At 39.4% G+C, this 13,659-nt stretch overlaps 2 protein-coding genes across 2 annotated transcripts in view; both read right to left on the bottom strand.

Moving 5' to 3' along the window:
* Positions 1 to 13,659, bottom strand: part of poc1bl (POC1 centriolar protein homolog B (Chlamydomonas), like) — a 253,257-nt gene that overhangs the window by 47,738 nt on the left and 191,860 nt on the right. The window lies entirely within an intron of this gene.
* gabbr2 (gamma-aminobutyric acid (GABA) B receptor, 2) overlaps positions 1 to 13,659 on the bottom strand; it is a 166,649-nt gene that overhangs the window by 10,468 nt on the left and 142,522 nt on the right. Inside the window, exons 14-15 of the mRNA XM_072370897.1 lie at positions 1,869 to 1,979; positions 153 to 377 (exon numbers count right to left, since the gene is read on the bottom strand). Coding sequence (XP_072226998.1) covers positions 153 to 377; positions 1,869 to 1,979 — 336 coding nt within the window. The remainder of the gene's footprint in view (positions 1 to 152; positions 378 to 1,868; positions 1,980 to 13,659) is intronic.

The following is a 13,659-nucleotide window of genomic DNA, read 5'->3' as shown; positions in this document are numbered from 1 at the left end:
TTTGCGCTGCATTTTTAGCTTCCAGGAATTAGGGAGGTTGGTGAGTGAACAAGGTGATAATCAAGCACTCCAGTTTATGTTAATAAAAAATCTTCCACTTATGATCATAAACTCACACACACACTAACTGCCCTCAATAATGCAAAACTGACCTTGGGAACGAAGACCAAGCAGAGGGTGATGGTGCTACAAAAGATGATCACCAGAGCTACAATGCAGAACTGGACATTGGGCTGATCTCTGGTCAGAAAAGACACTGCAGCACCGATGATGCACATGATGCCTACATTGTACACACTCATTCCGATGTATTTGCTATCATTGAGAGCGGGAATGCTAACGTTTCTGGTCTCCCATGCCAGGAAACAGCCAAACAACTGTTTAGAAAAGAGAGAAGAAAAGTAGAAATAGAGTTATTGAAAGTTAAAGAAGAGGTTACAGAGACATCTCAGCACAGCCGAAAGCAGCACTTGGCAAAGATTTAAGAGATACTTATGAGACAAACAGAAATAAATGTCATTACATGATAATGCCTTCAAGAGGAGAAAAAACAAAAAAAGTTCTTTATAAAGCAGACAGTTCCATGGCTGTATAATCTTGTGAGAGTGAATTGTTTAGTGGAACATTATGGGTGCAGCACCAGCCTGCTGAATAATTGACTGTGTGCTGTGTAAAATGGTCTACCTACTTATTTATGGTCTAAATGAAAATGAAATGAGAAGAAGAATTAAAATAACTGCCATCAAGTCAAGTGCACAAAAGGTGTATGAGCATGTGGACATGAGGTGAAGAACATGTGAGATGTGCCCATCTGTATTCATATGCCTGTGTGTGTGTGTGTGTGTGTGTGTGTGTATGAAAAAAGGGATAAGTCGAGCCTTAAAGCTTTGCTCTGTACTGCTGTACCACATACAGATGCGGGTTCCTGTCAGTCAGTTTGTCTACCACTTAAATTTAAAAGACATTTTGTTGCTGGTATTTCTCTGCCTAAAATGCTTTACGTCTCTATCTGTCCAGCCCACCACACGACGTCACTCCCAAAACAAAAGTGTGTATGAGATGCGAATAACAGCAGAATGCAATGATTTGCAAATCCTTAATAATCTTTATTCAATTAAAGATAGCACGAAAGACAAAAGATGTTGAGACTGAGATACTTTCAGGATATGTTTCTTAAAAGATGGGACAGCGGCTAGTTTACCATTGGGAAGCTTCACCTCTTAACAACATTTTCTGAGTCTCTGTGAACTGACGACATCAGTTATTGAGAGCCATACTGCTGCAACATGTACAGAATGTGATTTGTTTTGCTAACAAGGCTTTTTTTATTAAGATGCTGCGCTACGCTGGGCAGCATACAGTGTGTTGGTTCAGAATCTTTGTACTGTACTAAATATTTCAGCATTGTCAGCAACTTCACAAATGTGCAAGTTACCCATGCCATGTGCGCTAATGCATTTCCATGTTATTGTGGATGCTAGCATGAACTGTGTGTTGAGGCTGTATGGTTCATATTCTCTTTAACATAGTGGACATGTTCTCCATGAAGAAAATGAATTAAAAATGATTGTTTATCTACACTTGATTTTAAGAAGCTTTAGACATTACTATGCACCACAGACATTGTATTCCCATAATTCTTTGTACTTTTTGCATACTTTGCCCCTCTATAAAGCTTTTTTTAAAAACCCATTCATGTCACTGACCTGTTGCTAATCAAAGAGTTCTGAGGTGTTTTTTTTTCTAAAAAAAACGTGTGGCATTAACTTCAAATACAACAGACATTTTTCAGACTGGAGTTCAGACTGTAAAGGTTGTTTGTATGTGTCCAGACTGTGATTACATTGTGAGATTTTGTGTTCTCTCACCATTAGCAGTCCTTTGTAGGCGTAGACAATGCCCAGCCAAATGGTCATATGGGTGTTCTCACAGTGCTCCAAGAAGGGACGGATGGCAATGTCCCGGCCTTGGGGGTCTGCCTGTTGACAACACAAGTGAAAAAGGAAGATAAATGAGTGCAACTCAGACAGAACAGTTTGATTGTCGGTTTTCTTTCCTGACATTTCACATGTAGGAACAAAGGTCAAAGAGTGCTGCCACTCTTAATAAAGGATGTCAGTGATCAGACATCCAGGTGTGCAGCCAAATGGTTTCCCTGTTATGGCCTTCTCCAAAGTCAACTGGGGGTAAATCAATCTGTGCTTGGGATACTAATGGGCACGACTAACGATAATTATTCATGAATGTGATTGACCATTTCTGCTTTCTTTCTAGTTTTTCACCCTGTCGTACTGCATTGCCATCCAGCCTGTGTCTCTTTCTGTTTTTCATGCATTTCTTTTAATATCCACTTCATCGTACGTCATCGTACGTTCTGACTTGCAGAGCAAATTTGGACCTGTAGCAGAAGTTAATGCGCTACAATACGTCAGCTCCCTCATCTCTTCCTTAATAAGAGCATTTTTTTGGCCTGCATGGATTCATCTGAGGACACACCAATATATTAACTTGAAGACACCTGGGGAGCGAGGCTAAGCATAATGCCATGCTGCTATCTTAAGTGTGCCTCCTCAGGCTTATTTACAATAAGATATATCTCATGTCTCTGCAGTTGGTGTGTGTGTACAGTACAGTTTTGCACTCACTAAAATTTAGTATATAATAATTCAAGAGAGAAGGAAAGATGAGAAAAGAGAGGGAATAAGCTGTTAGATTTCTGTTCTCACACATAGTAGACTGACAGTGACAGTCTGACTGATGAAATCCTCTCCATTGTTGAGAAATACACACACCTACATATTCCTCTCGGTGTTGCGAAATACCTCCCGCGCTTGTGATACTGAACTGCATATTCCTTATTCAGCTCATATTAATGGAGATTACAGCGATTCATTCCATTCCTGTATGACCTTCATGAATTTACACTGATGGCTCTCTATAGGATAGAACACTCAAAATGAGCGCTTAAAGAGCTGCACAGATTCACCAAAAAGGGATGAAGGAAAATGGGCTCATCCCATATAAATTCTAGTCATATTCAATGTGTATCACAGTTTTCTAGCCTTTCTTCCCATGTTCCTGCCTTAGAAATACAACCGTCACAGTGTTTCCTATGCCGCCTTCATTTTCTGTCTTTGGCTTTCAGCAATCAGTATAGAATTACGTTTGCTTATAAAAATCCCACGCTTGCAAAAAGACATGGCGTGCCACCCCCACTTGCTCACAACTCCCATGTGAAGTTTCCTTTCCCATCATCTTCAGAACCTGTGACATCTACAAACATTTATACACTTGCTTCAGCGGCAGCGAGTTCATGGAATTTGTTAAAGCCCTCCTGTACCCATGTCTGCGAGTTCCCCAGCAACTGTATGGCTCTCGTCACACATATCTGTGAATACTGGATTTTTAAAAATTGTATTCATTTATTTTTTAGCTGAAGGTGAGGAACAGATAGAAATGAGTTGCTTCTATAAAAGCCGTCAAGAGGGAGGAAAATTTTAAAAGTAGGGCAAAGGATGACGCACAGACAGGCTATTTTTTCCTCACAGGAAACCACAATCAGTTAGCACAGTACAGACAAGGGGATCCTAAGACTCAAAAATAACAATTATCGATGAGCTGGAAGTTACTATTCATACGCATTTTACAACCCGTAAGGTGATGGAACTGAGCATGGCAAAAAAAAAAAATCTAATCAACCAAAATTTAGTTTAAGGGGATTATTCTCATGTCTGATCATTACTCTGTTATAGAGCAAGGACAGACTTTCAGAAATAGGCAGCAGGATATTAAGACGGGTTTTATTAGAAGAGGTTATTTTGAGAATCTGAAAGTAGAAAACAGTCCCCTGTGCTCATATTCATTGTTGGTTATTAGTTTGTGAAGGGTAAAACAAGTCTTACAGTTTGAGATCCTAATCTTGAAACTCTATTGTTTTATATATCATTAAAGTCAATAAAGTCACTGTTTATTGTAATATTTCCATTCAAAATCTCCCACAATGTTCTATTGGACTGAGAGTGAGTGAGTGGCTGAAGGCGTTCTGTCCACACACATCGAACTTTTGAGCTCAGCAGAACAAACCATTACAAATCAGCTCATTTAAAAGTGGAGAAGCAAAAACTTATTCATATATTCATGGCTACATTCTGATTTCTGTCCTGGCAGTGGGTGTATGATAACATACCAACAATGTTCATTATCTGTCTGCAGTGAGGTCAGAGCTCTCGGCTTTTTTCAGCTTAATAGATTTACATCATCATCTGCATCTTTGGCATTTATGTATATCTATGTTTTGTGCTGAACAACCTCTTATTCCAACAACAATGCTCCAGGAAGGCTCACTTCTTGCAAATCATTTCATTCATTCAAAATGAGAGACACATTCTGCATCAGTGCTCTTTGCATAGTCGCAGCTCCAAGCAAACTTGTGTCACTAACAACTGAATGATAAGACAAAATGAGATATAATGCTTATTAGGCTGGGCCCTCTATCGCAGTACAGCAGACAGGAGCTCTCACATTTTGGAGTAATGCTGTCTGGGGAGTTGCCAGGCAACAGGGCTGTAGGCAGCAGGCAGCCCCAAAGTGGTGGTGATGGCGGTAAAAGTGCCAGTTTACTGTCGTTTTTCACAGCATTAGCCTTCTAACGGGATCACTCTGGGAGGGCTACAGCACGCACAGTGCTGGTTGATCATCCGTGGAGAGATGGATCCAGATGACGAGATGTGGGGAGTGATAGGGACATGAGGGAGCAGAAAAATAAGGGTGGAGTAGAGAAAAGAAAGGAGCAAGAAGAATACATGGATCTATGTTTGAAATTAATTAAATAATAGAGAGAAAGCAAAGTAGGCTGATACATATATGCCGTTGATCCAATTTTGCTGAAAGGAAAAAAAGGAAGGAAAAGGAATTCAAGCCATTACCCATTTTTACACCAAAAGCATAGGTTCTATTGTCAGCAGCAGTATGTTTACGCTCAGTGTGCTAAGGGCTACAATAGACACAGAACTGGAGTTATGTCCAATTACTACCACTACCTCCCAGGAGAAAAAGCTTAAGCTACGACAACGTGAGGGTATGTCATTACACTGAATTACGCAAGCTGTGGTAGACCAGTTTTTGCTCATCATAACTTTCTGAGATAGTTAGGTTTGTTTGTTCGCTATTTTTGACCCGACTGTTAGGCTCAGCAAAGCGGCACTGCAGGGGAACTATCAGCTGTCTTGCAGACAGGTAAAAATCTTCCAGAAGGGCTCTGAACTGTAATGCATTAAGCATGACGGCTACACAATTCACACTATTCTCACACTTTTACCCCACACATCCATTTTCTCACACAGTGAAAAACAAATTCACAACTGACAATGTTGTGGCGTAAAAAGGGAAAACTTTTGACCTGATTTATTCATTTTTTTATCCAGTGTAAAAAGGCTATATCAGATGTGGTTTTCATCACAGGTGTTCAGACAAGCATGTTCCATGGCTTTCCATGTCAGAGCAGATAGATTCCTCTTATATTCCCATCTGTTTTAGTGCATGTAATACAGTTTATTTAATAGATCTCTAAAAGATCTCAAGTCTAAAAGACATGCAAAAATCTTAGAACTCAGCATCAGTTTGTGGAAAAAAAACAAACAAACAGAGTTTGCACTACTTTCCATCCATGTTCTTTAACCAAGCTTGTGAATGCTTTTCAGTAATCGTCATGTTTCCAGTTACCATGCAACAATGGTGAACCTTTGTATAAAATAAAGGTAGCCATGAATGTGTTCCCTGTGATAAATGATCTATCTCAAAAGAGCCTGAAGTCTTTTCAAGTTGGTTTTCAAACTGAACTGAATTAATTAGAAACCAGAGGGAGCCTGAAAGGAAGGCAAACACTTTAAAAAAAAATCCAAATGTATGATGTATGTGGGGGGGAAAAAAAAGCAACATGAATACTTGTTAACTCACTAATCCCTCATTAAATGCTGGCATGTTTCTTTCAAGTCTTTTAAAAGCTTAAAAATACAAACAAAAATGACACCCACATAGAGAATACTGCCTCTCCTATGTTCCTCAACTCCATCATTATAGCAGCTGGGGCTGGTTTTTAGATGTGGATCTCAGCCAGTCAATAAGATGGCCCCTGGCCTATTGTATTGCAAGGAGAGATCGACCAACAAATGAGGCAGGAAATGGGGAGCTCACTCATTGTCACCTGCAGCTACTTCTTGCAGAGGTGTGTGTGTGTGTGTGAGAGAGCATATGTCATTTTGGGTTCCAACATTTGCACTTTGAGTGAGTACAGATTCATTATGTGAATGGGCGTGTGTGTATATGTGTGCATAGATGAGTTATCAGACAAACACTGATGAAACACAGTCATACTGGCAATAACATCATAAAAGATTACACCAAGGTGACAGAATGAGGGAAAGAAAAGGAGCAAGACAAGTACTGGGGGTAGAGCCTTCGACTGGGGTTGCATTGCAAGTTGTGCTTTCTGAAATCGAGAAGAAAAGGACTGTGATGAAAAACGACAGAGCGAAAATCACAGAGAATAAGGCTAAGCGAGTGAAAATGAGAATAACTGAAAAAGAAAAACAGCCTATTATGGATTTTTTGGTCCTTGAGGGTGTCCTTATAAAGTTTGGTCATAAAACACTTTGTAAAGTTACTGTGTTGTGATTACTCCAGGGATGAAATATCTTACATTTTTGGATGTCTTAGCAGTTTGCAATCTTTCTCAGAATAGTAAGTGATGCCACAGCATATGCTGGATTCTAAATAAAATATTGATTTAACTGCTGGATCTGTGATTGCTCACGTGCTAAATGTAAACCAAGGAAAGAAACAAATTTGTACAGAGCTGTCCAATACAGATCTCACTTAAACATGTCCTGCATGTGTGATATTTACTGTTGTCATACATGAACTAGGGCATGTTTACTATTTGTCACATGTCAGGATATTGAAGCATGTACTAATAACTAAACTCAATGTGTCATTATCTGTGGTTTTGCTTATTTTCTAGTCTGGACCTAGGGGTAGTTTGTTTTCGTTATTAGTACATTCAGATGTTCTGGGTCTTAGTTAACTGTACTTCTGGTTATAGTTTTTCAATCAGTTTGTCTTTGTGCTCTGTCAGCAGAGTTGTTTTCTTTTTTCACACCTGGTGTTCTTTGAATCTTGCTAGTTCATGCCCTCCTGCTTTGCTTTTTGTTTCTTATTTTCCTGCATCCTGATTATATCTACATTTAAGGACCACCATCTTTCCCGCTTTACAGTTTAAGGGCTTGAGGTCTGAGGGAAAAGGGTGCAAGCATTTGAGCAAAAGGAGAATGGCTGAAAGGGATGGAGGTATGGAAAAAATCAATACGGATGAGTAGAAAACCCAGGATGAGAGCTATGGAGTGCAGCGTGTGCAGCAAAATGAACACATCAAGACCACAGAAGGCAAAAAGATGAGAGGATAAAAGGCATCCTGGTGCCTCAGTAATTTGAAGGAAATCACATTGAAAGCAGTCAGCACTGTTTTCACGAACACTATGAAATTTTGAACAGCGGTAATGGCCTTTAGACAAGGAAGATGGGAATATTGCATGATGGGTGATTAGCTCAGCTGGTTGGACAGAGGGGATGATAGATGTAAAAAGAAAAAAAAAAACGTTTGCTAGATTTTTCTTGCAGGCTCAACGTGACAACAGTAGCAACTACATAGCCATTAATAATCCAGATGCTAAACTTTGTACTCATATTTACATATTTCAATGTCTCCTTGAAAAATGAAAGACCATTATCTTCCACATTACTCTTGTGCACGTTGGCATAAGAAAACTGACTTCCAAAATGTTACAAATCCTGCATCTCGGCACTCAACTTAAAGTCAGACTTTAACTGACCTTAGAGAAACTCTCCAGTCCCAAGCAGGACGAATAATAAAACTACCTTCATTGTCTCTTCATCTACAGACAATTTTGTGCTGTGATTTTCAAACCTACACAAAAGACAAATAAGGGCTCTCATGCACCAAACTGTCATGAAGAACCAACGCCAACAAGAGGGCCCCTGCTGGGTTTCCTTGAGTTGCCAGAATCTGAACAAACAAAATAACAGATGAACACACCGCAAAGAAGAGCTTCCAACTGCCAGCTCTCGGACATACAGTCTGCGCCAGTGAAAGAAGACATAGCTTTATACAAGGTCCGTAAACATTATACAATAATGGAAACTGGAATGCCGCTTCGAAATAAAAAACATACATAGCAGTGTGTGATTTGTATTTTTTCAGTAATGTAAAAGAGTGCGAGTTTCTTTTGAGATTTCCATGATTCCCTTTTGGTCTTCAGTTTCTTCTCTCTACGTGGCCAGGTAAATGGGAAAGTGTGGCTTGTTTTGGGAAAAAAAAAAGATGACAAATAAGAGATTGTGTGTGACATTGTTTAGTTAGCTCGGCTTGAACCGGCTGAAATAAGACACAGAGTTCACAGTCCAATAACAGCAAATGGGCGCACACACCAAAAGCACAACAGAGAGAGATGTTTACTGATGTTTCAGATGTGATCAACTGCTGATTGGGGACTTCTACACCAAGCCGACAAACACTGACCAAAACACTTATTTCAGGGCGCTGACTTTAAAAGAAAGCAGCTCTGATTTCTTCATCTTTTTGAGAGTAACGTTTGCTCATGCCCTTATCGAAATGTGGATGTTTTTGGCCTAAAATATGCATATAGCTGCCTGATTCTCTTATACTCAATATCCTCCCTATTTGGATATTTGATCTGCAGCTGAATAGCAGTCTTTTTTTCCCACACTGGTGCAGCTATAGTATCAAAGTTTTTGCAGAAAATTAGTCTTTTACTTTTGCAACGCAGATATTAAAAATAGACTGTGTACAAAGTGAATTTACAAATGTGTGATTCGATACAATTCTAAATAAGTTTGATGGTGTTCAAAACACTCCGCTTTAGTTTGTGTCACATAGATTAGTTTCTACACGTTTAATCTGCTTCCCTCACGAAATCTCTTAATATGCACAAAAATATATATATATATGTATATATGTATATATATTTACAACAAGAATTCTATGTTACATGCAGGATCCCATCTACATTGCTGGAGAGCCACTCTCAAAGTCCTCAAAGCAAGCTTCAAGTTGGACCAACAGCTCTACTTCCTCCCAAGCCACGTGGGTGTCAGCCACCCAACTTCATAGTGTGTGTGAACACCATCTAACTGTACATGTGAGTGTATGTGTGTGTTTTACTGTAGGATCCTAATCACACCAGATGGGTGACTAGGATGTTCCACTCCAGTGGATCTTCACCGATATTATATGCAGAGATATTTCTCTTAAGAGAAAAAGAGGGAGCACAATGATAGGAGGAAGAGAAAAACAATAGGTGTAAAACATAAAGATATACAGTTCTACTGTTCTTTATGCCACTCGCACACATACAAACTCTGACCAAATCGTTCAGTCTTTAATTTTCATGAAACTACTTCCCCATTAATGAAGATAGAATTATCGCTTTACTTCCATGTGTCTGTCAGCATTTAAATTTATCTGCTCTGTTTCTTGCTTGAGTATCCACTCCCTTTTCTTCCTTATTTCATACTAGCTTGTAATCCCATTTGATGACTAATCCCTCTGATACAACCATGGCCCAACAACCTTCTAACCACCATCGGGCCAAATTGGCAGGGGCATGATGAAATTGTGAAAGGATTTTTTTTTTTTTTTTCTGTTTTTCCCCTTTCTGTGAGAAAAAGGGCACAATAATAAGCAGACTCTGGCTTAAGGTCCGTTTCTCATCTGCTCGGGAAACATTTAGGAACACATCCTCCTCTGTTCTTGCTTTGTTTCTGCTCTCTCTGGGCCAGTAAATTTGTCTGTCTCAATACATGTTACCTGAGAATCACATTTCTGCATCTTGACCAACATCTGACGGCTGTGAAGGGGAAAAGCTCCTTAACTATCACATCATAAAAAAGAGCAGAACTGCGTCTGTGATTACACATCTGCTGCAGAGTTCTATGCCACTGGCAGTTTAAAGTATTGTGAATTAAACATAGCAAAGGTGTAGATGTTTACGTTCTACAATGATAAAAATGTTGTCATTACACCGTCTCCATTACTTTTACATTCAAACAATACTGAGATATAGATGCAAACAATACAGCAATTATTGAAAGATATGACGAGGGATAAAAAATGGTGAAGAGCACTGACAACATTAGTAATTATTCAAACAAAGAGTTCAAAGATGTAGAAACACAAAGTATGTTTTGTATGACAGCTTTGACAGAAGACTCTTCAAAGCAGCTCGACAGAAACCCAAACATACACGATACGATGAAGAGTGAAGTCCAAAATTCCTGCTGTTATTGCACGAAGACCAAAACTGAAACAATGGCTCCGAAGCAGGCTTACCATACTCATGCATTCTTGTAAATCGTGAAATAATGATAGACATGAATACATACAGCAACATTATAATAACCCAAGTTATTACACACACACACACACACACTCACACATATACGTGGGGCTGCAGCTCTCTGGGCTCCAGCAGGGAGCTGCCTTAACTGATTTATTAAAAGCTAAACGCACCATTAGTGTAAGCTGCAAACTCTGAACATTGGGCTCATTAGAATATGCAAATGCCGTGGTACAGCTCAGCAGTCTTCTTGATTGCGAGCTAAGATTTTGTTATCATAGGCTCTGACTGCTTCTGTGGCTGCTATTCTTGAACACAACTCTGTGTCATAACTTTAGCTATCATCAGAGCACACAGCTGCACGCTGCTTAGGGCTGCATGTCGGGTGTAACTGTAACAGCCTTCTGTCATTGTTGTCACAGTTGTGGAGGATGTGGATACATCGTTGTGCACGTTTATACAATGTCAGAGATTATTGTGTATTTCTCGAGAGGTGCTATAAAGCCAATGAAATGGGAATACTGGTAATGAGATCTGTTTACTGCTGGGAGCTAGGTACAATTCTTTGAGGGATGACAGTACTTTGCTGCACAGTTTGAAAAGAACTTTCTCACCTGGGTTTGTACACTGTTCTTGTTTTTCTGTGGATGCATCAACTTAGAGGTGTTCCGGGTCTTTGAACATAAGTCACAGACAATCAATTAACCTCAAAGGAAGCAAGCGCTTACTTATGCCAGCTTCCAACTTTAAGAAACTCCAAACAGGCAGGCTTCACCTATTGATTTTTGCACAGTTGTCAATACGGAGGCGTGAGAGTGAGCCAATATTTTCATCACCAAAAAGGATATATTTCTCTGAGGAAAGAAAGACAAGCTGTTGATGTTGTCATGCACACACACCTTGTCACTAACTGATTTGACTTGCAGCCCGATGTGAATCTTACATGCACAAGCACTTTGTTTGGAGTCTAGTCATTGACGTAAAGCAGTGATTCTCTCACTGCGGTTGGTAGTCCCAGGGGGAATGCAGGATTCTGGAGGTTGCCAGATTGTTGTGGAGAAAGTATCAAGTGACAAAAATGACACATTTTAGGTGTAATTGTGCCCAGGGTCAATTTCTTTTTCTCTTTTTTGTTTTACCCCACACGAGCCTTACGTTTATGTCCATTTTCAATAACATTGGTTATTTCATGAAAATGTTCATCCATAACATAATGTCTTGCACACACCCTTGCACACACTTGCCCATAAATCTGCACTGTAGTGTTATCAGTACTGCCTTGAATAAATTAAAAACTGATACAAAAGCTTTGACTATTTGCTATCACTGAGATATGTCACTGAGGCAAAAATACAAAGATTCAATGCAACTTATATCTAACCATTTCCAAACATTAGAACACTGGGTCAGAAGCTGTTTCTTAGATAGTTTAGATGTTAGGTTTCGAGGGATCCAATGGTCCAACATCTTCTGCAAATATACCCTCTCACAAGGATTGCTGAAATAGTAGCATTCCAGCAATGTGAGATTGTCAACTCTATTTCATTAATGTCTTCTTCCAGTAGCCCACTTACCATCAGTATGTCCTTGACCCCGAACACCTAATGTGGACCTTGGTAATCCAGGCGATGTCCGAGCAGGCATAGCCTCAGTTCTATGTCTATCGCTCATATCGAGGTTGCTGGAAAATCTATATCTTGTGCAGACACAAGAGAAGGACTAAAGCTGCCGCTCTGCTTTGGTATGCTGGACATATTGTTATATTGTCAGGGATTTGAGGAAATTCATGCTCAGTCTAATTATTCCTCTCGCATGCTCCTGCCCATTATCCAAGGAAAATTAAACCATCCAGCCGACACAAACACACACCTTTAACACCTGGATGTCATTCTCCATCCAAACGTCCATGACCAGGATTTCTGATGAAGCATATGAATCCTTTTTGATTTAGTGACAAATCAAAGCACCAGGAGCAGAGGATAAGCCATCTAATATGACAAGTTTCCCCCTCACATTGCTTCAACCTTAGTTATTTCTCCTCTTTATGCTTTCTAACTCCCTTTTCTAGAGGAGCTATCTCTTATTAGGCAGCATGCTGCTTCTGGTGCTAAAAAAGCCCCTATTCTGTCCATTTACCGGCTTTACAGACAAGTCAGTGGTTGATAACCCCAACCTTCAGGATCAATCCTACCAGGACTGATGGGCCCTTAATGCTTCTTTAAATCACCAGTCATCGGGTGTTAGATTAGAAAGAGGATAAGCATACAAGCAATACATATTTCATTCTACATTTTCCACCAACAACCATACATGGCTGTAAAAAGATGCAATAAAACAACTCATTTTAATGCTACCTTTCCTATGCATAATTGTACTCAAGCTCCTAATTGAAGTGCGAAGATTTTTTTTTCAACAATGACCTTTTCCACCTCTTTCTACATTCCCCTTTAACTTATTCTTAATCCTTTGCCCTCTTTTCTCCTCAAGGCGCAAATTTATTTTTTTTATGTGGTTTAATACCGCAATGACCTTTGATTTCACTGCCCTTTATTGTGAACCCGGCACAGTAATTACATTCTACAATACACCGATATAATAGCCCAGAATCATTATTTCAGTAATAACCTCTTTCCAATTTACCTGCTCCACTACATTTCCCATCATCCTTTGTCAAACAATTGTGTGCCAGAAATGGACTTTAGTGTCAGAAAATAATTTCTGTACATTTTTCACTCCATGCCTGTTTATACTGACTGACAGGAGATCCATTCCAGGACATCATATAATATCTTCCGCAGGAAATTACTGTAAATGATCTGCCATGTAAAACAATCAAACACAGACCTACTGTATTTTAACCTGCCGTGAGCAAATGCAACGTGTTCACAGAATCAATCAATTTGCTTGCTGATGCTTTTGGCTACAGTACACATTAACATCGAGTTGCAACAGTGATTCAACTCAATAAGCATCCAGACAAGAAATAACTCACTTAATCTCTTTGCGAATATAAATTTACCCTATTTTTTTTATCAGGTACTTTATCATACTTTATAATTTCTTGTAGGAGGAAATTGGGTGGAGGTAATCTCAACACGGTATATAGCCTATAGCCTTTAAGAAAACAGCTTGAAACCACTGTTCTCTGTAAAAATACGGTGTCATTATGTTTAGATTAGAAAAATTGGATCACCAGTGTTGCATATGGACAACAGAAAGAATGTCTGTT

Source organism: Leuresthes tenuis, unplaced genomic scaffold, assembly GCF_036924035.1.
Source record: "Leuresthes tenuis unplaced genomic scaffold, fLeuTen1.0.hap1 SCAF_18, whole genome shotgun sequence".
Classification (NCBI taxonomy): domain Eukaryota; kingdom Metazoa; phylum Chordata; class Actinopteri; order Atheriniformes; family Atherinopsidae; genus Leuresthes; species Leuresthes tenuis.
This window is presented reverse-complemented; position numbering and strand designations above follow the sequence as displayed.